This window comes from Equus quagga, chromosome 13, assembly GCF_021613505.1.
Source record: "Equus quagga isolate Etosha38 chromosome 13, UCLA_HA_Equagga_1.0, whole genome shotgun sequence".
In the NCBI taxonomy this organism is placed as follows: Eukaryota; Metazoa; Chordata; class Mammalia; order Perissodactyla; family Equidae; genus Equus; species Equus quagga.
The window spans coordinates 75,365,919-75,388,550 of record NC_060279.1 but is presented as its reverse complement, the minus strand read 5'-3'; the positions used below and the strand labels follow the sequence as shown (position 1 = coordinate 75,388,550).

Below are 22,632 nucleotides of genomic sequence, written 5' to 3'. Positions count from 1 at the left end.
GCGCTCAGGGTGTTTTTCCCTCTGCACAAAAGATTAGCCTCAAAGCAGGAGCTGATCCTGATGGCCCACACTTGGCCCGCAGGGAAAGCTTCAGCTGCCGCTTCTCCAGGGTGCCGGCTGGCAGCACGGGAACTGCCCCACTTCCTCATGCTCTGGGACTTACAGTACTTATGATTGAAAATAGTGATTTCTTGCTTTCTGTTTACTTCTTAAAACTTTCTTTCCAGATAATCTTAGGTTTACAGAAACTTGCAAAAGTAGTCTAGAAGTTGCCATGTACCCTTTACCCAGCCCCTAGTGCCAAGATCTCAGCTGACAGTCATGCAGCTGCTGAAACTGGCATGCGCGCTTACTCTGTGCTGGATTCACCTGCAGGCTCCGCGCATGTACACTGGGTTCCCCCAGTGCTCTTTGTCTGGTGCAGGATCCAGGCCTGTGTCGTGTTCAGTGTTGTGTGTTCTCAGTCTCCTCCAGCTTTCGGTGCTTCGTCTGTCTTGTGCTCTCGTTCATGGCTGACTCCTTTAGGAGCGCTGCTTGCTTGCTTTGTAGACTGCCTCTTGATGTGAGTTTATCTGATGTTTTCTCATGATTACGTTGATGTTATATGTTTTTGGTAAGAATGTTTTTTTACTTTTCATTTTGAAGTGACTAGATTTATGACAAAGTTTCAAAAACAGTACATGAGGACTCATGAATCCTTCGCCCAACTTTCCCTAATGTTAACATCTTACATAACCATAGTACAAGCCTCAAAGCCAGAAATTAACATTGACTCATTACTGTCACCTATCTATAGACTCCATTCAGATTTGACCCATTGTCCCGCTCCTGTCCTTTTCCTGGTCCAGGATCAGTTGAGCATCCCACGTTGCATTTAGTTGTCACGTCTCCTTGGTCATCTCTGGGCGGGGACACTTCCCCGGTTTTATTCCTTTTATTACTGGTGGTGTGTGTTTGCATCATTTGATTTAGGTGACGTGTCAGTCTGGGCCCTCCAGGAGGTGGACACCAAGATGGGGCGAGACATCTCAGAGATCCTCTGGGGGAAGAAGGACCTGGGAGGGAGAAAAGAAAGGCGGCAGGAGGATTGGGGAGGAGGAGCCTCAGACCGCAGCACAGGTCTAGAAACGTTCCTCTGATGAGGACTCCTTGAACCAAAGTCTCCCGTTAGAGGAGCCTGCCCCAGCACCCCTCTGTGCTCACTCGCCGGCTGGGAGCAGCCTGGGGGAAGACTTGCCTTGGCACAGACGTGGAGGCTCAGGAGGGGTCACAGCTCCAGCTGTCGGCAGCTGTGCTGCTGCACAGGAGTTCTGAGCAGCATGGCTCATGGTGCTGTCGGTGCGTCTGCCAAGTTTCTCCACTGCAGTTAATGGTTGTCCGTTTCTGACTACCGAGCCGCTTCTCATGCACTTAGATGATCTTGTTTCTTAACATACTTGCACTCACTAACTTTAGCATCCCTTGATGGTTCTTGCCTGCAACCATTATTGCTGTAGACATTGGGGATTTTCTCTCTCATTCTTTTTACATTCATTATTTGAAATTCTTCTGTAAGGAAGAGCTGTCCTTTCTCGTTCGTCTATTTATTCCATTATTTATTTCAGTGTGGACACACGGATACTTATTTTACTCTGGGGATTATGGTCCGTTAGTATCATTGTTTATTATTCTGCTCAGATTTGGCTATTGGGAGCTCCTTGTAGTTGGCTGCTGTGTATTCTCAGCATGTCCCCTCATTTTCTGAGCCCTTCCTCCCTCTGGCAGCGCAGGATGAGCCTTCACACAGCTGCAGCCCCGAGCCTTGGTGTCAGTCCTTTGTCCAAGCAGCGCTGGTCCTTAATTGGAGAGAGGTATTTAGAACCCGAGACCTGGGCACGAGGTGCGCTCCTGGCAGCTGGGCTCTCAGTCACTTCTAGCAGGCCGAGCTAGGAAATGTCTGTCCGTACACACCCCATCCAGACCTCTTTCTGCATCCGTCCGTCGGTACATACATGAAAACACGAGTTCATCCACCTGATCCCCCAGCACGACGGTTGTCCTTCTGGTCTGCCTTCTCCTTGTTTATGGGCTCCCTTTTGCAGCAGGGAGAGGCCTGCCGCTCAGCATCTGCAGCTCCGTCCTGGTGTGCACGTACTGACTAGTTAGGCTTGCTAACCCATTCCTCCCAAATTCAAACGTACTGCCTCGAGGGCAGTATTTGTGTGCAGTTCTGTTGTCTGTAGCTTTACAGAATGTAGTCGCACTGTTCTCCACAGTCACCGAGGGTCATTCTCTTCTTCTCCCCCTCAGTGTGCTTTCCCATTTGTTGTTAATACAGCTGAGTTCGTTAGTCTGTGTTTCTCTTGGATTCCCCCCACGCCCTGGTTGATTCCAACTAGTTATGTGTTAGTGAAACATTGCCATGACTCCGAAGTCAGAACTGCACACGGAAGTACACTTGGGGAAGTGTTGCTCCCTGCATCCCTTCTGTCCCCCTTCCCGCTCCCCTGTTCTCTCTCCCTGTCCCCCCACCTCTGTGGGTAACACCCTGTTTTCGGTTGATGCTTCTTGTACTTCTTTTTGCACAAGTGAGCAGATACATAGGCATTTTCTCACATCCCCTTCCTTACATGAATGTTCTTTTTGCACTTTTCTTTTTTCACTTAACAGTATTTTGGAAATCACTCTCTATCAATTCAGAGATTTTTTCCCCCTTCTTTTTACACCTGTATAATGTGGATATACCATTGTTTATTCAACCACTCATCTGTATATGGACATTTAAATGGTTTCCAGTATTTTGTAATTATAAACGGTCACAGTGAATGATCTTGTGTCTGTACTTTAGTTGTGTTGGGCTGTGTCTTCAGGGAAAGTTCCTAGAAGTGGGGTTGCTGGCTCATAGTTGAGAGAGAGGTGGCTTTGTTAGCTGTGGGACGTTGTGGCTGCTCACGTTCCACAGCGATGTGTGAGCCTGCCTGTTGCCCCAGAGCCTCAGCAGCAGTGTTCTGTCATACCTTCTACTGTCTGCCAATCTGATAGGTGAGCAGTGGGGTCTCAGTGTGGTTTTCATTTGCATTTCCCAGGTTCTTAGTGAGGTTGAACACTTTGTCTATATTTAAGGGCCATTTTTATACCGTTCCTGTGAAGCGTCTGTGTACTTCTTTTTCCCATTTTTCTCTGGGGTTTTTGTCTTTCTGTTTTTAAGAGTTCTTTATACGTTAGGGTTAGTGACCATTTGTCAGTGATATGTACTGCAGATATTTCTCCCAGTTTGTCAGTTGTCTTTTGACTTTGTGTAAAGTGTTTTTTTTTTTGCCATGCAGTTTGTTTTGTTTTTTGAGGAAGATTAGCCCTGAGCTAACATCTGCTGCCAATCCTCCTCTTTTTGCTGAGGAAGATTGGCCCTGAGCTAACATCTGTGCCCATCTTCCTCTACTTTTTTGTTTTTATATGTGGGACGCTTGCCACAGCATGGCTTTGTAAGTGGTACATAGATCTGCACCCGGGATCCAAACCAGTGAACCCCAGGCTGCTGAAGTGGAGCGTGTGAACTTAACCACTATGCCACCAGGCTGGCCCCATTTTTTCTGTTTTTTTTTTAATACCCACATTTGTTAGTCTTTTGTTGCCCCTGGATTTTTGAGTCACAGAAAGCCTTTCTTTGCACTGAGGTGAAAGAGAAATTCACCCGTGCTTTTTTCTAATACTTGTTTGCTTTCTTTTGTTTACTTGAGACACTCTGATCCGTTTGGAGTTTATTCTTTTGTATGGTGTGAGGTATGGACCTAATTTTATCTTTTGCCTAATGGCCACCCATTTGTTACAGCTCCATTTGTTAAAAAGTCCATCTTGGGGCTGGCCTGGTGGCACAGTGGTTAAGTTCACACGCTCTACTTCGGCAGCCCAGAGTTTGCCAGTTTGGATCCCAGGTGCAGACCTACACACCGTTTGTCAAACCATGCTGTGGCAGGCCTCCCACATATAAAGTAGAGGAAGATGGGCACGGATGTTAGCTCAGGGCCAGTCTTCCTCAGCAAAAAAAGGAGGATTGACAGCAGATGTTAGCTCAGGGCTAATCTTCTTCAAAAAATAAATAAAATAATTTTTTTTAAATAAAAAAGAAAAGTCCGTCTTTGCCCCAGTAATTTGACATGCTGTGGTTTGGGACTCTGAGTCCAAGGTATTTGCTGGGGTGGTCATGGACCCATTCTCCACCAGCCACAACCACCGAAGTTCCAACTTGCAGAAGGAAAGAGGTGTCCCCACACATCCTGTTGTTTGTACAGACGGCCTAGGCAGGCTGGCCAGTGGCCTTCTCAGCTCAGGGAGCCTTCCAAAGCAAGTTCCTGGATGCAGCCGAGGGCAGCCCTGCAAGCAGGCCCTTGTGAGGCTCAGGTCCTCAGAGGCCGACTGCCTGCACAGCTGTGGCGCTTCGCTGTCCTCTGTTACATGCTCTACTCTAACCCTCGGTTCCTTGTTTCAGCTTGAGCCCCAGCTACATCGATCTGACTGAGTGTCCCTACATGTGGCCGTACTGCTCCCAGCCCATCTACTACGGAGGAATGCCGACCATCGTCAATGTCACGATCCTCAACGGCATGGGTGTCACCGGAAGAATTGTAGACAAGGTGAGCCTGCTCTCGGGCTTGTGGGGAACTTAGACGGGGCCGAGACCTTTGTGCCTCCGCCCTTCTCCTGAAGTCAGCAGAGGGAAGGTGCTCCCTTCCCGTGCGGGGCCAGGGTGCTGCAGAGGGCTCTGTCCTCGCTCAGTCCTTCACGGAGAAGGCGGCAGAAGGGGTGGGGCCAGTGTGCTCCTTTCTGACGGCGGTTCCTGAATCACTGACACGTTTCATTCTTCGTCTTTACAGTTCTCATCTGTAATTAAAGGCCCACTTGTAATTATTTTATTCTTTAATGAACATGAACGGGCCTTTGAGTTTAGAAGATATGGTCTTTATTTGAATTTTGTTTTTGTAGGTTTTTTTTGAATTTACCGCGTAAACGTTATCACAACAATAGAGGATAGGGAAAGAGACCAGAAAAATAACTTTCAGCCCCAGCATGCTCAGCCACTAGTTTTTAAATATTCTTTTCCAGCCCTTATCTGAAATACGTACTTTTTATCTTTGTGCAATAAGCAAAACTTGAGTCTGTTTCTTTCAGTTGTCATTATGTTGTGAACGTTTTAAAATGTAACTATCCACGTAAATGTACTTTTTAACGGTTGTTTAATAGAATATAGAATTGTTCAGTCATAACTTGCTTACTGTGCCCCCTGCTTGAACAATCAGGTGGTTTTCACCTATAAACAACACTTCACTGAATAGTTCCACATATACGGTTTTCTCTTCTTCTGAATTGTTTTCTTAACCTAAACTGCCTGGGTTGGAATCCTGTGTGGAGAGCGTGGACATTCCTATGGCCCTTGGGGCATCCTGTGGAACTCTTGCCAGGAGAAGAGTTGCATCAGCTCAGGCTGCGCCGGTGGCATCTCCACGGCACCTGCATTCAATGGCACATCTATTTTTTTAATTCCACGAGGTTTTAAAAAATTGAGACAAAATTCACATACCATAAAATGCACTCTTAAATTGTGCAATTCAGTGGTTTTTAGTACGTTCACAGGTAGCGATGCAGCCATCACTATTATATCATTCCAGAACATTTTCATCACCCCAGAAAGCAACCCCTGTCAGCAGCCACTCCCCGTTCTGCCTATCCCCAGCAACCTCTAATCTACTTTCTGTCTCTATGGATTTACGTATTCTGGACGATTCATATAAATGGAATTGTACCATATGTGGTGTTTTGTGACTGGCCTCTTTCCCTCAGCCTAATATCTTACGGGTTCGTCCATGTTGAATCAGAGCTCCATTCCTTTTTATGGCTGAATAATATTCCATTGTATGGATATGCCTCATTTTGTTTATTCGTCAGTTGATGGACATTTGGTTTCTTTCTAGGTGGTTCATTTTTTACTTTAATTTAGAGGGAGTAAAGTGAGTATCTTGTTTCATGTGCCCTTCTTCAGTTATTTCTGAGGGGCTGTATCCAGATTTGTTTACTAATTGTATTGCGTCTTGTGTGTATTAGCTTTGCATTTCTTTGGCCCATTTTTCTCCTGCAGTTTAGGTTTTCCCTGTCAATCTGAACAAGATCTTCATGTCATAGAGAAATTAACCATTGTTCTGTTTTATGCACAAAGTTCTCCCAGGTTATTTTTTTCTTTTCTCTTTAATATATATTAGTGGTGGTTTTTATTTTTTTGATCCTGAAAAAGTTTTACATTTTCATGTAGTTTGAATTTTTATCTTTTGTGATTTCTGTTGTTTCAAAAATTAGAAACTTATCCCTCCAGAGATATAATAAAATCTCAATTTTACTTTCTACTAATTTTCCTTTTTTCCTTGTTACATATTTAATTTTTTCATCAGTGTTAATTTGAACTGTGGGGATTAAGAGATGGATGAAAATTAGCTTCTTTCGCAATAGCTAACCAGTGGTCTCAAGAGCATTTATTAAAAATCTCTTTCCTTCTTCATTGTTTGTGATGCTGTGTCCTACAAACACTTTTTTTTCTTTTTCAGAATTTTTTTAAATATGCTGACTCTCTTGTGGAGTATATTGTTGCTATCTGGTTTGTGAGGGAAATGAGTAATGTCGGTTAGTTTGAAATACTGGCTCATTATAAGAGCTAATTTATGTTTCTCCCAGATGTCTGCTCCCTCGCTTCCCTTTCCTCTTCCTCAAACCTGGAGAGCCTGAAAGGGTGGCCCATCATCTTTACAGCTGAGCCAGCTCTTCCTCTCAGCGTCCCATAAACCTCTGCCTGCCCAGTCCCCAGCTTCACAATCTGAGTATGGACGGTTTGCATCCATGTCATTTTCTTATTTTTTTCCCTTTAATTAACGTGGGTTTTTCTTTTTTTTTTTTTTTTTGAGGAAGATTAGCCCTGAGCTAACATCTGCCGCCAGTCCTCCTCTTTTTGCTGAGAAAGACTGGCCCTGAGCTAACATCTGTGCCGACCTTCCTCCACTTTATATGTGGGACGCCTGCCACAGCATGGCTTGACAGACGGTGCCATATCCATACCCGGGATTTGAACTGGCGAACCCTGGGCTGCTGAAGCAGAGTGTGTGAAATTAACCGCTGCGCCATTGGGCCAGCCCCTTAATGTGGTTTTTTAAGCATACAACTAATTAGAATCTAACCTCAAACATGAGAGTTTTTGTTTAAGTTCTCTATCAGATAAAAGTTCTTTGTCAAACTGTCCCCTTCTTTTTAAGCTTGGGAAAAAATTCTCATTAAAGTTGGAGGCTGTCAGAAATAGTGGTTTCTAGACTTTTCTGGTGGGTAATGTTCCAGGCATTCCACAGGCTGCTTTGGTTATAGGTTGCTTAGTATCTGAGTATAAATTTCGTTTTGCCCTATCTAATGAAATCTTCCTCGAGACATGGTGTAGGTAATTTAGGAGTTGGGCATCTCACCTTAGCCTTGCTTGTTTTCTCCTGCAGCCTGACTGGCAGCCCTATTTACCTCAGAACGGAGACAACATCGAGGTCGCTTTCTCTTACTCCTCGGTGTTATGGCCTTGGTCAGGCTACCTGGCCATTTCCATTTCTGTCACCAAGAAAGCAGCTTCCTGGGAAGGCGTTGCGCAGGGCCACGTCATGATCACTGTGGCTTCCCCAGCAGAGGTGGAAGTAAGTGCATGCAGGGACGGGGCTGGTTTTCTTAACCCTTCCCGTCACCTGCCGGGGGGGAGGGGCAGGCTGGACGCCTGCAGATTTGCAGCACAGCTGACGGACGCCGTGATGGCTGGTCCCGGGGCCTGGGCAGCCGCTGGAGTTTAAACACTCGCTCGCTCGGTGAAGGAGTGACGGTGCCTCGGGCTCTGTTGCTGAGCAACGGCAGATGGGCCGATTTTGTGCCAGATTTCAGGCTCACATGCTTACCAGTAGTGTGCATTCTCTAAAAGGGAATGTGGGGTTAGTCCTGTGTAGTCTAGTTGTTTTTAGGAATAAGATGCCTTAAATTTTAAGTCTTAAACTCTTAAAAGAAGAATCTGAATGGAATTGAGATACGTGAATGTTCCATCCCACGTTTGTTATTAGAAATTCCTGTGTTCAAATTATTTGGTTTAAGTTGATAAATAGAAGTGACTTTTAAACCTGAAAACTTGCACGTTTCTTCTGGGCAAAAGGGGCATTTCGTTTATTTTTTTCAGTCGAAAAATGGTGCAGAGCAGACTTCAACAGTGAAGCTCCCAATTAAGGTGAAGATAATTCCTGCTCCTCCTCGAAGCAAGAGGGTTCTTTGGGACCAGTACCACAACCTGCGCTATCCGCCCGGCTATTTCCCCAGGGACAATCTAAGAATGAAGAATGACCCTTTGGACTGGTAAGCAGCTGCGTGTGCTTCCATGGCAGGACCAGGGGGCGCTGTGCCTTTGGGGAGCGCTTGTTGCTCCTCGTTGCGCCTGGACTTCCGTGCCACCTCCTGCTTTGCAGGTCGTTGTTATGCTCTCAGGGCACGCTGTTCTCCTTTCACACTTGCACAGGTGTGCAGCGAAGATCCTTGAACCCATCCTTAACTGCTCTCTTTCCCTCACTGCCTCAGTTGAATCCGTCAGCTGATCTGTCAGTTCTCCCTCCAAACTGTCCTGAGTCCTGCCCTGCCTGGCTGCTGCCTCTGCCCCGAACCTGGCTCCGGCCGGCGTCGGGGCCCCCTGATGAGTCTCACTGCTCCCCTCAGTTCCCCTCTGCATGGGGCAGCCCTGGTGGTAATCTTTCAAAACATGAGTTCTACCACGATTTGCTTACAGCTCTCCAGTGGTTGCCTCTCCAGACATCTGGTGTGTCCTGCTTGGCCCTCCAGATCCTACCCCTGTGCACCCCCCCGACCCCGGCTTTCCCTCCAGGGCTGCTGAGTCGACTTTCTCTTGGCCTGCACGCCCAGCTCACTCCCGCCTCAATGTTAAGTAGAGGAGTTTGGACTCGGCACTGGAAGTGGAGGGATGAAGGAGCATTGAAGGATTTGAGTAGGACTTACAAGGTCAGGTCTGCTCCTCATAAAGGTGTCTCTGGGAGGCAGGTTAGAGGGGCTTGGACAGAGGCAGGTGGACAAGAAGTGGTGAGAAGTTCGTAGACCAAGGTAACGGCCGTGGACCTGGAGAAGCGCCCTGTTTGGGGTTGCAGGCCGTGAGGTGGGGTGGCAGTGGAAGGAGTCCTGGGCATTGCCGTGGGGTGTTTGGTAGGCGGCTTACATGGGGTGTAGGAGCACGTCTTGGAGGAGGAGGATGGAGAGGTGATGAGCAGCAGCCGTGCAAGCTGAGCTGCGTGTGGCCGTCTCACTTCGCTCGGCCCGGTCGCTTGGTGCGGCGTCTCTGTTCCCTTGTCGCGTTTGGGGTGGTCGTGTGCTGCTTACACGTATGCCACCGCTGAAGTGATGCTTCAGGGCACTTTACACATCATTTCTTTGGCCATTTCTTCTCGTCATTTTATCTCCTTCAGGCCCGAGCCATGTGCATGATTTCCTATTAGCGCCATTTTGTATGCAGCCCAGAGAAAGCGGGTCTGAAAGGCTGACGTCTGTGTCTGGGCTGGGCTCCCCACCTCTGCCAGGATGGGAGCTGTGCTCCCTCACGGATGGCCAGGTTTCAGGAAGTAACTCTGGCGAGGGAAGCCTTCCTTATGAGTAATGGTTGATCACTGTAGTGCCGGGCCTCTTGTTTTTCAGGAATGGTGACCACATCCACACCAACTTCAGGGACATGTACCAGCACTTGAGAAGCATGGGCTACTTTGTCGAAGTCCTCGGTTCCCCCTTCACGTGCTTTGATGCCAATCAGTATGGTGAGCAGCAGCGAGGCGCTGGCCAGATGGTCCTTCTGCTCAGGCGGGTGTTGGTGAGAAGTTTGGGAGGTGGATCACGGTTTATGAGAGGCCACCCAGCGGCATGTGTAGGGTCTCCTGGTCCTCGAGGAGGCCTGGACGAGGCTCTCAAGAGTGGCCTACGTTCCTGTTTGGTGGTCATGGTGTAACCTTCAGCTGAAGTGCAGAACTTAAACTGTGATATTTGTATGTTTTTAATTATATTTTTAATTAAGAAAAAGTCTGGCACTGAATTTTGCTTCTTCTCAAGTAAGTGAAATCGTATATTGGGCATCACAAATGAGACAGAAGGCCGCAGCTAGCTGCCTGTACTGCCGGGCCCTGATCCTCTCTCTCCCCTTCTAAGGTGGTTTGGGGCACAGACTGAAATAGTAGAAGTCACTAACTTGAGATGTGGACGCCAGTGAAACACTGTTTCTGAGGCGGTGCTGCCCTGTGGTTCAGAGGTGGACATTCTCACCCCTGGCGCTTTGCCCCTCAGGAACTTTGCTCATGGTGGACAGTGAGGAGGAGTACTTCCCCGAGGAGGTTGCCAAACTGAGGAGGGATGTGGACAACGGCCTGTCGCTCATTGTCTTCAGTGATTGGTACAACACGTCCGTTATGAGAAAAGTCAAGTTCTACGATGAAAACACGAGGTACTGGTGTGAGTTAGTGTTTGGATGAGAAATTTGATTTTTTAGGAATTAAATTCTATGCAGCAAATACTTAAAGTGACTGTCTGGCCCGTTGGTAGTCTTTTCAGTGGCCAGAGACAGGTTGAGACGCTTGGTTAGAGAGAGCTCTCTCTTCATAGAGTGGAGCTGTTCTTGAAAGTTGCTTGTAAAGTAAGTAAAGTGCTCATTGATCCAGATGTTAATTGCAGGGTTCATTGTCGTTCTTTGTTGATCTTAGATGCTTGAGCTGTAAATTTCTGTTTCTTTTTTTCTTTTCCATCCTTCCTTCTCTCTGTTCCTGAATCTATACACATATAAATGTACCGAAGGAGCCGTTATCTAAAGAAACCTTCCAGTAAATTAGTTATCAATCAAAGATTCTTAATGTATTATGAATGTATCACCCCTGTAATATAGTCTGAATTTTTCCTTTAGAACCTTTGGCTTGAACCAAAAGCTTCTTCCTTGTCTCTTTTCCTTCACTGACCCTCTTGAGGTCTAGGCTTTCTATGCAGTGCATTTATGTTATATGCGGTGCATTTCATGAAATAAATTTGGCTTTGGTCTATTATGCACAGTGCTGAGGCGTTTGCACTATAATATTACTCAAACTCAGGCAGTTAGTTCCAGCTGCGCCCTTGGGGTGGATGGACTGGATGCTGGCAGGTGCAATGTCATTTGGCCATGAAGAGATTAAGTGTAAACAGGGTGTTTTAATCCCTTCGTTCTCCATGCCTCCTGATCACTTTCGCAGGCAGTGGTGGATGCCGGACACTGGAGGAGCTAACATCCCGGCTCTGAATGAACTCCTGTCTGTCTGGAACATGGGCTTCAGCGATGGCCTGTATGAAGGGGATTTTACCCTGGCAAACCATGACAGTAAGGTTTCGTGTTTTTTATAGGGCACAGTATTCCAAGAGATGGGAGAACGGGAGCCAGCCGTGTGTCTTTGAAGTCTCAGTTTGAGAGAGAGAGAATGATATGATTCTTAAATAAGCAGGGTTTGTGGAGAGCACTATTCTGTATCTTCACAAAGGACATCCGTGGAGCAGGGTGTTAACCGCTCTAGTTGTATCTAGATTTTTTAAATGAAACTATTCTATGCAGGTATTCCTAATTTGGGGGCCATCTGTATGGTTCTTTAGATCCTGTATATTCCCAAATAGGAAATAACCTCATAGAGTCTGATTATTTATAAAATTCTGTTGATGAACTAACTTTGCGTATCTCATTGAAGAAGTTTCCCCACAGATTAGTTTCTGGCAGCTGGTTTCTAGAACAACATCGTGAGCATTATCATTACATATTCTGCTCGTCCTGACTTAGGTTGTTTCAAGTCTCTGACTGCTCTGGCTTTTGAAGTCTCTGCAGCAACCTTGTATTAAGAGCATTTTTTAGCTTGAATTTTGAGGTAATTACCTGTAGTGTAAGTGTGACCAGGCAATAATAGCAGCTCGTCTCTTAAGATTAAAAACAATTTTAGAGGGGCTGGCCCCGTGGCCGAGTGGTTAAGTTCGCGCGCTCCGCTGCAGGCGGCCCAGTGTTTCGTTGGTTCGAATCCTGGGCGCGGACATGGCACTGCTCATCAGACCACGCTGAGGCAGCGTCCCACATGCCACAACTAGAAGAGCCCACAACGAAGAATACACAACTATGTACCGGGGGGGTTTGGGGAGAAAAAGGAAAAAATAAAATCTTTAAAAAAAAAAGCAATTTTAGAAACTATATAATGTCTAAAGAATGCGTGTTAGGTAAACAAGTAGCTGTTGATAAAGGGTTCAGTTTCTGTGTTCTCATAACTTTGAACAACTGTTTTCCAGTGTATTATGCATCAGGGTGCAGCATCGCTAAGTTTCCAGAAGATGGCATTGTGATAACACAGACTTTTAAAGACCAAGGTAAGGAGTGCTATTCATATGCTTTGTGGTTTTCTTCTTTCTTTTTAAATAACAGTTTTATTATGTAAAATTCACATACCATAACATTGACCTTTTAAAGTGTTCAATTCAGTGATTTTTAGTTTATTCACAGAGTTGTGCAAACCATCACAGTGTGTACCTCTAGAACATTTTCCTCACCGCCAAAAGAAATCCCTATACCCATTAGCAATTTTCTTCTTTAAAAAAATTTATTGTGATGTTATTTGTATGATACTTTCAGGCAAGAGGGTTAGTGGCTCTAGGCAGGTGGCGAGATAGATAAGACAGCCTTTTGCTAATAATTTGAATATATATATGTTGACCACTGCAGAATAAATTGAATTTCCTACAGGAGAGGGGCTGGTGAATGTTTGTAGATTTTTTTTTAAACTACCTTCAAAGTTGTTTGAATTTTTTGTTACTACTGGTGAATTGTTCTGCTTCTGTGATTGCCAGGTTATTCAAATTTTAGAAAAATGTAGACCAGGTTTTGAAGTTCTTCACTGTGTAAAGGTAAAGAATATTAATTACAGAGAGTCATCTTTTAAAATTCCCTCAAGTATTTGAAGGGAAGAAAGACCCCTTTCACTTTTGCTGCTGTAACTACAGACAGGCATCACTCAAGAAGGCAGTTGATGCAGTTCCCCGACCTTAGTGTCCGTGACCCCGTGCTGAGCAAGCGTGGGGAACAGGGAGGAGCGGGGCCAGCTGGTGCCTCTGCCCTTCCCCAAGACCCGCCCCAGCAGAGGGCAGGCTTCCTGCAGCACGCGCTCCGGAGCCCGGACTTTGCACCGTGTCTCTTTCACCTGTGCCGAGAGTTGTGCGACTGATGCCACGCCCAGCAAGACGCTTATGGAAATTTACAGATGGCTTGTGCAAGTTCATATTTTGTATTTCAGAATGGAAGGCCTCCTCTATTATAAAGGTTGCCATTTTCTGTAATTGGAAGTTAGGGACAGTTTTCATTAAATGACAAGAAGGCAGGATTTCTCATCAATTTGCAGCTACAAGCTAGAATGTATTTTTGTATTATCTGGAAGGGTTTTTTCCCTTTCATCACGGCAAGGTCAGTCAATAAATAGATCTGTGTTCAGAAGGTTATATTTTAACTTGAGGCCCGTAAATGATCATGTCTTCCCACTCACTTGGCACAATTTCCCATCGCTTGGTGGTTCTCTCTGGAATCAGTCTCTCGCGGGGCCGTGTCATTCTGGCATGGGTGTACACAGTGGGTGACAGCAGTGGTCTCATTGGCTTCTTGCCATCTGGTAGCTCCTTCTTTTGAGGGGGAGAGAAATTGAAGTAGATTTAACGATACATACTTTATTTTGGTGTTCTGCTAGTCTGAAAATAAAAATTAATTACCTTGAAGTCCTTTTTAAGGGGCTTTTTATTTCCAAACAGGCTTTAAGTTGAATAATCTTTTGGGTACAAAATAGGAATTTGAAAATCTGGGTTATGCTGGATCAAAAAGGACCCTTTTGTCAGAAACAAAACTCTCAAACCACGAGACCAAGTGGCAATGCCGGGTGCACTTGCCCCGTTTCATCTGTTTTCTTGTTCTGTCTTTCCCTCTCAACAAAGGAAATCTTGTTTTCTCCCCGACTCAGTTCCTAGTGGGATTATACAGAGAGAGAGCAGGAAATGCAGCATTTTTATAGCCGCAGACATATTAGATGTTACGAACGTGGTAAATACTGGATTCTGATGGAGATGGGCGTCGTCTCCTGGTGCTGAGAGCGCGTTTGCTTCAGGGAGAGACGCTTAGATTATTTGATGATGTCTGGCAGTTGCTGCCTGTGGCATTCATGCATTTTTGACTTCTTGATTCATTAAGCATTGTAAATTGTGTCATCTCTTTGGCAGAAGTAAGAAGGCCCTCCCGTTGGAACATTTGAATTTGTGAGATTAACAAATATCATAAATCTAAATTTAAAATATGTGGGCATATGTTTTAAAAATTAGTTATATTTGTCCTGGCTTTTAATAATGAAACGTGAAACCTGGTATTGGTACTATCAGTATATGTAATCGCATCCAGTGAGGGACCTGTGTGTTTAGCAAGAGCGGCCTGGCCGGTGCGCCTTGTGTATACAGTCTGAAGACCCAAGCCTTCCGACATAGTAGGAAGGGACAAAAATTTGTGTTTTTAGGATAAAAAAGGAGAAGTGGCACCTTTAGGATTGTAATTGCTATGTACTACCATTTCTAGCAAAAATGGAAGAGGTTGGATATGGAATATATATATATATGTACATATAAGTGAATTTTGCTAAAACCCAAATTAATGGTAATTAAAATACTGTTTTCCTATCCTAAAAGCTTGCATTGTTGTGATTGAATATTAGATTTTGCTGTGATTTTTTATTTGTCATATGGACTAAATGTCAAGAGGCAACGAAACACTAAAATCCAGTCTTCGACAGAAATTCTCATGGGGCTGTTTTTGTGTGTTCTTTCAGGATTGGAGGTTTTAAAGCAGGAAACAGCAGTTGTTGAAAATGTCCCCATTTTGGGACTTTATCAGATTCCAGCTGAGGGCGGAGGCCGGATTGTGCTGTACGGAGACTCCAATTGCTTGGATGATAGTCACCGACAGAAGGGTGAGAACTGGTGCTGCGGCTGAAAGCAGAGTGGGCTTCGTGACTTTGACGTTCACGTCCTTGCTCCCTCTTGTCCCTGAAGAGGCACCAGTGAGATGCTGGTAGAGGAACAGAAACCTGCTCTTGAGAGCTAGGTGCAGCTGGGGGAGTTCCAGCTTCTTGGATTGCTTGCAATGTTTTGAAAGGTATCTGAGTCAGGACACATTTAATAGCAAAAAAACTGGGTTTTCAGGCTGTACTGCCTTCCCCTCCGTGTTTGTTATCCTGAGGCCAGTGGGAGCCCAGACCTCTGTGTTTTAGTGGAGAGACCCTTTGCCCCGTTTCCCTGGTTTCTGCCTTCCCTCCCCAGCTCCCCCCTCTGGAGTCTGTTGTCATTGGCACTGCCCTGCACGTGCCCCTTCTCAGGTCAGACCCACTCTTTCCCTGGAGAGCCAAGTCCTGGAGGGCAAGCACTTGGCTCTCCTCTCAGACTTGGGAATGCTGGCTGCTGTGAGCCTTTATCCGTGAGGGGGAGGCTGGTCCTTAGCACTCCTCCTCTTTTGCAGCATCTCTCTATGCATCCTTTAAATTTGGGGGTTTCGAGAGCATGGACACAGACTTTATTTTTCTCATTTTGTAAAGGAGGTAAATGGAATGGTGAAAGTGTTCCATAGTTTTGCCTGGTAAGGTGATGGCCACACCAGGACTACAGTCTGGTCTCCTTACTCTGGAGAACCGAGGGCGGAGGGGCAGGGTGGTAAGTTAGTTATATCCTCGTACTTGCAAATAGTGATCAGGCTTAACTGGGAAGAACGAGGCCACTAGAGCATGACTGGGAGTTGTGTGGTGCACCTCTCTCTGATCTGAAGTTGAAGTTGACTAAATTCCTAGCTTTTTTATAAATCTTTAGACCATGATTGGTCTTTTTAAAAATCAGAAGTGAAGGTTAAAGTCATAGTTGAAAGAAGGTTAATGTTTTATTTCCACAGAGATTTTCTTTCACGATCTGGGATCTCCTGGTTAGAGTGTTTATTAACATTTTAAATGCCTGAGTGGACCGTCTTGGTCCTTACACTGCAGGTGGCAGCATGGAGGACCTTTCCGGGCCATAGGCACCCGAGCAGAAGTGCTCTTCAGTGAGAGACGTGCTTCTTGGGGTCTCTCATGAGCCTCACCGAGTCCAGGCTGGTGCAGTGGGACTTGGAGTGGCAGACTCGGGGAGAAGCAGGCTGGAGAGCACCCCAGGTTTAAAGACTGCAGCATGTCAGTCTCCTGAGGGAAAGGATGGGGGGCTGTTGATCGAAGCCCAGCATCTAGACTCCCGTGGTGGCCGCCAAACCACAGGCATTTCTGCTTCCGTTCTTCGTGTTTGGGCCCCACTCACTCAAAGGGCAGCCCAGATTACTAGACTCTGTGCTTGTGTTGACCTTGAAGCCACCTCCCTGTGGAGTGCGCACGAGGGTCTTGGCCCTGCCCTCACAGTGGGATCTGGATCCTTCCCTCAGGACAGCCTTCGGGCTTTGGCGGAGGTTTTGGTGCCCCCTTCTCTCCGCTTGCCTGGACCCCGCTCTCTGGGCAGTTCTTTACTCAGTGGGTGTCACGTGGTCTTGCCTTCCCTGAATGAGCTCAGTTGTGTCGTTGTGGGGGGTCCAGAGCTGAGTGGCGCTCGGGCAGCTTGTCCAGCCCAGTGAGCAGTGGTCCTGGCCTACCCGAGCCCTGGGACCGGGAGTGAAGCCCACGGTCAGGGCATGTCTGTTTTGCTGCTCTCTGGGCTGGCGCTGACAGTGGAGAATGCACGTTTCTCAGGCTTAGGTGTTTACTTTGACCTAATCTTCTTGCCTCCCATTTCTCCCCTCATTTTCGAGGCAAACTTTTCTTTTCCTGTAGAGATTCCCTAAAAAAAAAAAAAAAATAGAATTCCTAAACAGCCTGCTTGTTGCACCCACAGACTGCTTTTGGCTCCTGGACGCTCTCCTTCAGTACACGTCGTATGGGGTGACTCCTCCCAGCCTCAGTCACTCTGGGAATCGGCAGCGCCCTCCCAGCGGGGCGGGCTCGGTGACTCCAGAGAGGATGGAAGGTGAGTGGGCCGCGGGCGCTCAGCGCACGGTCGTTAGAGGCAGCTTGACTCGAGGCTGCTTCAGGAGGCCGTCGTGCCTGCCAGAGCATGGCGCCGGTTAGCTGTGCCCTGATTGTGTTTCTAATGGCCACAGGCAGAAGAGCAGCCAGTGGCTCTGCCCTGCAGGTGGGGCCGTCTGCCCGTGCACAGAGTGAGCGTTTGCTCAGGGCCTCATGTGACAGCCGCTTCCTCTGCTCCTGCCCTGGTCCTCACAGTGCCCAGGTTAATGTTGGTGACCCTGCCCTCACAGATGGAGACCCTGGCTCCCGGGGGCCTGTGGGAGGGACAGCTGGCGTTTCTGAGCACTCGCTAGGCACCAGGCACTGGGCTGGGGGTGCTTTTCCTGGAGTGCTTCCCGAAGCCCTCTCAGAGCCCTGTGAGAACAGATAGTGTTCTTTCCAGCTCCCAGATGAAGGAACAGGAGCTGAGAGAAGTTCTCTCCTCGAGGTCACTGCATGGTCATGCAGTGGGGCCTGAAGAGATGCTTCCGTGGTGACCAGCGGCCTCGTCCGCTTTGTGCAGGCCGGGCTGGTCTATGTGCCCTCAGGCCCGAGCGTTCTGACCCTCGCAGCCCCGGCCCTGAAGTGCAGTGTGAGCCACAGGGGAATTCTGAATTGTCCTCAGGCACATGAAGACAGTGAAAGCAACGGGCACAGTTCCTTTTAATAAAACACTTTTTAGCCCATTATACCAAAATAATATTATTTAAACGTGGCATCCTATTTGGGTTGCTCAATAGCCACATGTGGCTAGTGTGGCTATGGTATTGGACAGTGCAGATCTAAGAAATAAAAGGAATTTTGAAAATGCAGATATTTTGCCTGAGAAATATCTAAAAGAGAAAGATTTTTCCATGAAGTATGTCTATAGGTTAGATTGCTCAAGTATAATCTCATGCGTGTCATGGTGGTCAGTAAAGGCTGCCCAGTCATGGCCACGCAAACAGCGTGGCCACTTTAAAGGGAGCGGCTGTTCCTACCTGTTCACTCACCTTGGGCAGTGAGCACGGGGCACGGGGGGCACCAGGCAGCGCCCAGAAGGCAGGTTACGAGTGTGCGGAGCAGGCCTGTCAGCAGGAAGCAGACAGACTAACAGCCTCCTTTTTCCCCTTGCATCTTCTTGACAACGATGGTCCCTGTTGGTGCTGATGCCGTCAGGGAGCCACCTGCACCGCTACTCCAAGGTCCTCGAGGCCCGTTTGGGAGGCCCAGCACCTCGGGCTCTGCCGGCCTGTCCACACCTGTCGTGGGCCAAGCCGCAGCCTTTAAATGAGACGGCTCCCAGGTTAGTGTTTTCTGTGCTTTTCCACTCCTCCTGCAGGGTTTATGATTCATTCTTTTTTTAAAAAAGAGAGAATGGAATTTTACTGACATCATTATCGAATGATCCAATCTCCTAGCTTGTCATTTTGTGGCAGTTGTTTAAATTAGTGCGCCCCCATATGGACCTTTAGAATTGTGCAGTCTGGTGGTCCCCTGCATGAACAAGGGCTTTGGGTAATTAGCATTTGGTGAGGTTTAGTTGATTCTTGCATAAACAGCTGTGGTTGGACAGAGATGTCACTTGAACAGGAGCTCGGACTCCTTCGGCTGGGCTCCGTTTGTGGTGGTGGTTCTGAAACACAGACAGGCGCTCTCTTCTGTCATGCCTGAGGGGCCGAGGCTGCCTGCAGTCCAGCTGGCTTCTCAGTGGTAGCCTGGCCCAGTGTGTGCCCTCCCTGGGCTCTGGGCTGTTCCTGGGAAAGCCACCTCCTTCCAGGACAGGGTCATTGTTGTGCCACTTCTGTCATGGTGCCCAGACACTGTTGACCTGCCTGCCTCTCCATCTAACTATCTGACTCTTAATTTGCATCATTTCCTTCCAGAAGCCAAGACTTGTGCTATCCCTGCTGTTTCCGTCCTCAGGCAGAGCAGCCAGCTCGGTGCACTGGCTCCTGGCCTCTCTCCAGGTCACTCCTCCCTGTTTCTGTCTGGCATCTCTGGCCCCCCAGGACAGCATCCTGCTCTGGCGAGGAGAATGGGGCTTTTCCTGATTGGGGTCCTGGCATGGTGAAGCAGGGGCCCATGTCCCGGGGACAGCTTTGGGAGCAGTCCACCGCCTCCCTCTCCTTGGAGCAGTGCTACTGTGAGAGACTGTCCCACCCTCAGGCAGCATGCCTCCCCCACCCCCAGGAGGCAGGCTTCCCTGTAGGGGGCTCCTGCCTTCTCTCCCGCCAGGCTGCCCACTTGCCTTGGCTCTCAGTGTGGGCAGGTGTTGGTTGGCTGGGGGAGGAGGGAGGTGTGACGGGACAGAGGGCCGCTGTCCGTGCTGTGAGCCGCAAAGAGGAGGCCGCCTGCAGGAGGGCCTTGAAGCCTCCTGCTTTGTTGTCATCTTGCACAGAAGCACAAGGGCACTCCTCCTGACCATATTTTCTTCTTTAGAACAGGCTCAGTAGAAAACACTAGAATTCACGTCATCTTCTCATCAGCAGTTTTCTTCCTGGAACTTTAATTACTGAGTACTTTTCCATTCCAGTTAACATCCCATCATTTAAAAATTTCTGATAAGATTCCATTTTTACATCCCATTTGTTTATAACCTACCATTATCCTAGCATTCAAACCAGACTTTAATTCCAGCTGCGGTCAGCAATTCACACTCCGTGGACAGTCGATGCGGGCTCAAGTTCCCAAAACCCAGTGATTCTCCGTGGGGCTGTTCAGGACACTGAGAAACAGATCACAGTACCCGTGGTCTCTGCGTGTCCACATCACATACCGTCAGACACCGCCCGGCCCACTGAGGAGGCCGACAGTGCAGCTCCCAGGATTTGATTTGCACTGTCACTCGGCGGTTCCCTCTTCTTACTGCCCCCACCAGGCTTCACCTTTATCTCCCGTTTCACATCTTGTTGAAAATTATTCTCAGTCCTCAGAGACCTCGATCTAGGTTTAGATTCTGAATCTCTAAAGAGATTTGAGACCGCGTCAGACAGCTACAGACAGCCGTCGACAGGCACAGGCTGTCGTCGGCCTGGTGCTGAGTGCAAGTTTCTGGTCCGTCTCTGAGATGAGACTCAGTTACCCAGTTTCTCCATGGGGCGTCAGGGTGTCCTTCGTTAGAGCAGTTTCGGGAGTGCCACACCCAAGAGGGCAAGGGTAACCCTCTGTCCCTCCCTCAGAATGTTAGGAAGTTCCCAGATGATAGCTAGTACATTGGTAGCACGATTGTGTAACTAGAAAGTGCCCTTGCCAGATACCTAAATTCCAGAACAAGGACGTCACCTATCAGAATTAAAATATAACTCCGTATGTATGCCGCTACAGGGTCATAAAGCTTAAATGTCCTTGATTCCATAGCTTAACATTGTCAGTTTAATTTTCAGACTGATGAAACCTGAAATGTGCAGTTAAATCACATAAAGTAGAACAAGTTGTAACACTCGGCGTTTTCCAAGCAGTCACCCAGCTGGTAGGAGACGATAGTAGTTTATCTCTTTCCTGCACAGAAAGCCTCTTCACAGACCTGGCGTCGTCTGGCTTCCTGCTGACCTTCAGCCTGATTGAAAGAACATCTTTGCTTTCAGTTGGCCAAAGTGAGACAGGCCAGCCATTTCCAAATGACTAAGAAGCAGAAAAATGGGGAGCTCTTATTTGCAAACATATTTTATTCCTTTCCCTCACTTAACCAAAACAGTCTTCAGATCTTCTGTTTGCATGCTTTGCTCTGATCCGGGGGTCCTCCCAAGCTGCCTGCTGCTCTTTGCAGCATACCAGCCTCTCTGTTCTTCAGGTATTAGTTGTGTTGGCCTGAACAAGTTCTTCAGGTCTCAGAATTCGTAATAACAGCAGTACCATAATGAGTCCAGTACGTTTCATAAAGCACAGTGTTCCGTTTCTTCATCGTCCTGGCCCAGCGTGGTTTGCTTCTCCTGACTACTCAGTTGCTTGTGTGTCTGCCTCTTCTCCCTCTTGGCTGTGGTGTCCACGAGCTCAAAGGTGGCGTCTGGCCCCCGGCACCCGTGCAGCCTCCTTTGCTGTGTTGGTCTGCTTTCATTCGTCTGGTGCCTCCAGGCAGAGACCTCTATGCACCTCCTGGTCCAGCCCGTGCCCGCGGAGCCGTGGCTTCAGCTCCTGCCGGCCGCGAGCTGCTCTCAGGGGTTAATGTGGAGGTTCCTCTCCCGCTGCTTGGTGAGATTTCCAGTTTCAGCGGAAACAGTGTTATAAACCCAGTAGAACTGACGCCTCCTCAGAATATTAGTGTCTCATGTGTGTGGACTTGATGTCAACGTTCTGCCCCAGGGCCTGGAAGGTGTCGCTGGAGCTGTGGTGCGGGCGCACTCGGTAGGGCAGATGGGATGTCGTTTCACGTTTCTTCTTAACTTGCTTTCTATTTCTTAGGTGTTGGCTAAGCTGCTTGGGCTGGTACACTTGCTTATTTTTGTTCTGTTTTCATCCATTTTCCTGAAGTAATCTTTGGAAACATCAGAAGTTACTCTCCATTGACCTGGACAAAGTGGTATTACCCAACTTTCGATCGAATCGCCCTCAAGTGAGACCCTTGTCCCCGGGAGAGAGCGGTGCCTGGGACATTCCTGGAGGTCAGTTCGGAGCTGCTGTATTACTGTGCCCCATCATTGGAGTTTCTGCAAGGTCTCCTTCCCTCCCCCGCGAGGTGGGCCAGACCATGCCTGTCTTTGCCTTCCTGGGAGCCATCATGGCACAAATCAACAAGGCCAGAGGCGGGCCAGGAAGATAAACACACCACCGTCTCTCAGAAAATTCTGCCTGCATTTTCAAATACGAATTTCTTTTATGATGTCCAGGTGTTACACTTAAAATTTTTCCACCAGAGTAACTTGTGCACGCTTGTTAAAGTTCTGCAGACAGACGTATTGTGCACCCTGGGGGCGCCCATCATCTGCTGGTCTGGGTCCCAGCCAGTGCCTGTAGCCGCCCTGCTCCCTAAACCCCTCAGCGCAGAGGTCTGCACTGATGCCCTGCCTGGGCTCGCCGGGGGTGGGCCTTCACTGGGCTGGATTCTCCCTTAAGTGCAGGGCTGTGCCCCTTGGGTGATCTGACTCTGTCCCTCACCCCAGGTGATGTAAGATGTCCCCTCCACAGGTAATGGCTTTCAGCCTACTAGGCTGTTGGGGACAGGTTCTCCTGTACCTGGGACAATTGGTAGCAAGTCATTCCAGCAGAGTGCAGGCAGCTCTTCCGCTCTGGAAATCCCTGTGCCCTTCAAAGAGTTGACAGCTCCCCAAGGGGAGTTCTCCTGCTTCCAGGAATTGACCGGAAACTGGGGATCAGAAAGGAGTGCCATAGCCCATGTGATCCAACCCTGGGAGCTTTGTGTGACGCCAGGCTCCTGAGGGCCTTGCCTGCAGGTCATGGGGTGCATTGATGATGGTTAGTTCTCAACCCCAGCATTGCTCAGTTACAAAGTCCTACTGACGGTATAAACCAAGGGTCCTCCAGCGACCACTCTCAGTTTCCAACC

General features: G+C 47.9%; 1 protein-coding gene across 1 annotated transcript in view; it reads left to right on the top strand.

The window, feature by feature from the left end:
• Positions 1 to 22,632, top strand: part of MBTPS1 (membrane bound transcription factor peptidase, site 1) — a 41,268-nt gene that overhangs the window by 17,253 nt on the left and 1,383 nt on the right. The window contains exons 11-21 of the mRNA XM_046680196.1: positions 4,466 to 4,610; positions 7,497 to 7,685; positions 8,210 to 8,382; positions 9,721 to 9,836; positions 10,357 to 10,513; positions 11,286 to 11,410; positions 12,352 to 12,429; positions 14,913 to 15,053; positions 16,981 to 17,112; positions 18,309 to 18,435; positions 21,600 to 21,730. Of these exons, the coding sequence (XP_046536152.1) occupies positions 4,466 to 4,610; positions 7,497 to 7,685; positions 8,210 to 8,382; positions 9,721 to 9,836; positions 10,357 to 10,513; positions 11,286 to 11,410; positions 12,352 to 12,429; positions 14,913 to 15,053; positions 16,981 to 17,112; positions 18,309 to 18,435; positions 21,600 to 21,730 (1,514 nt within the window). The remainder of the gene's footprint in view (positions 1 to 4,465; positions 4,611 to 7,496; positions 7,686 to 8,209; positions 8,383 to 9,720; positions 9,837 to 10,356; positions 10,514 to 11,285; positions 11,411 to 12,351; positions 12,430 to 14,912; positions 15,054 to 16,980; positions 17,113 to 18,308; positions 18,436 to 21,599; positions 21,731 to 22,632) is intronic.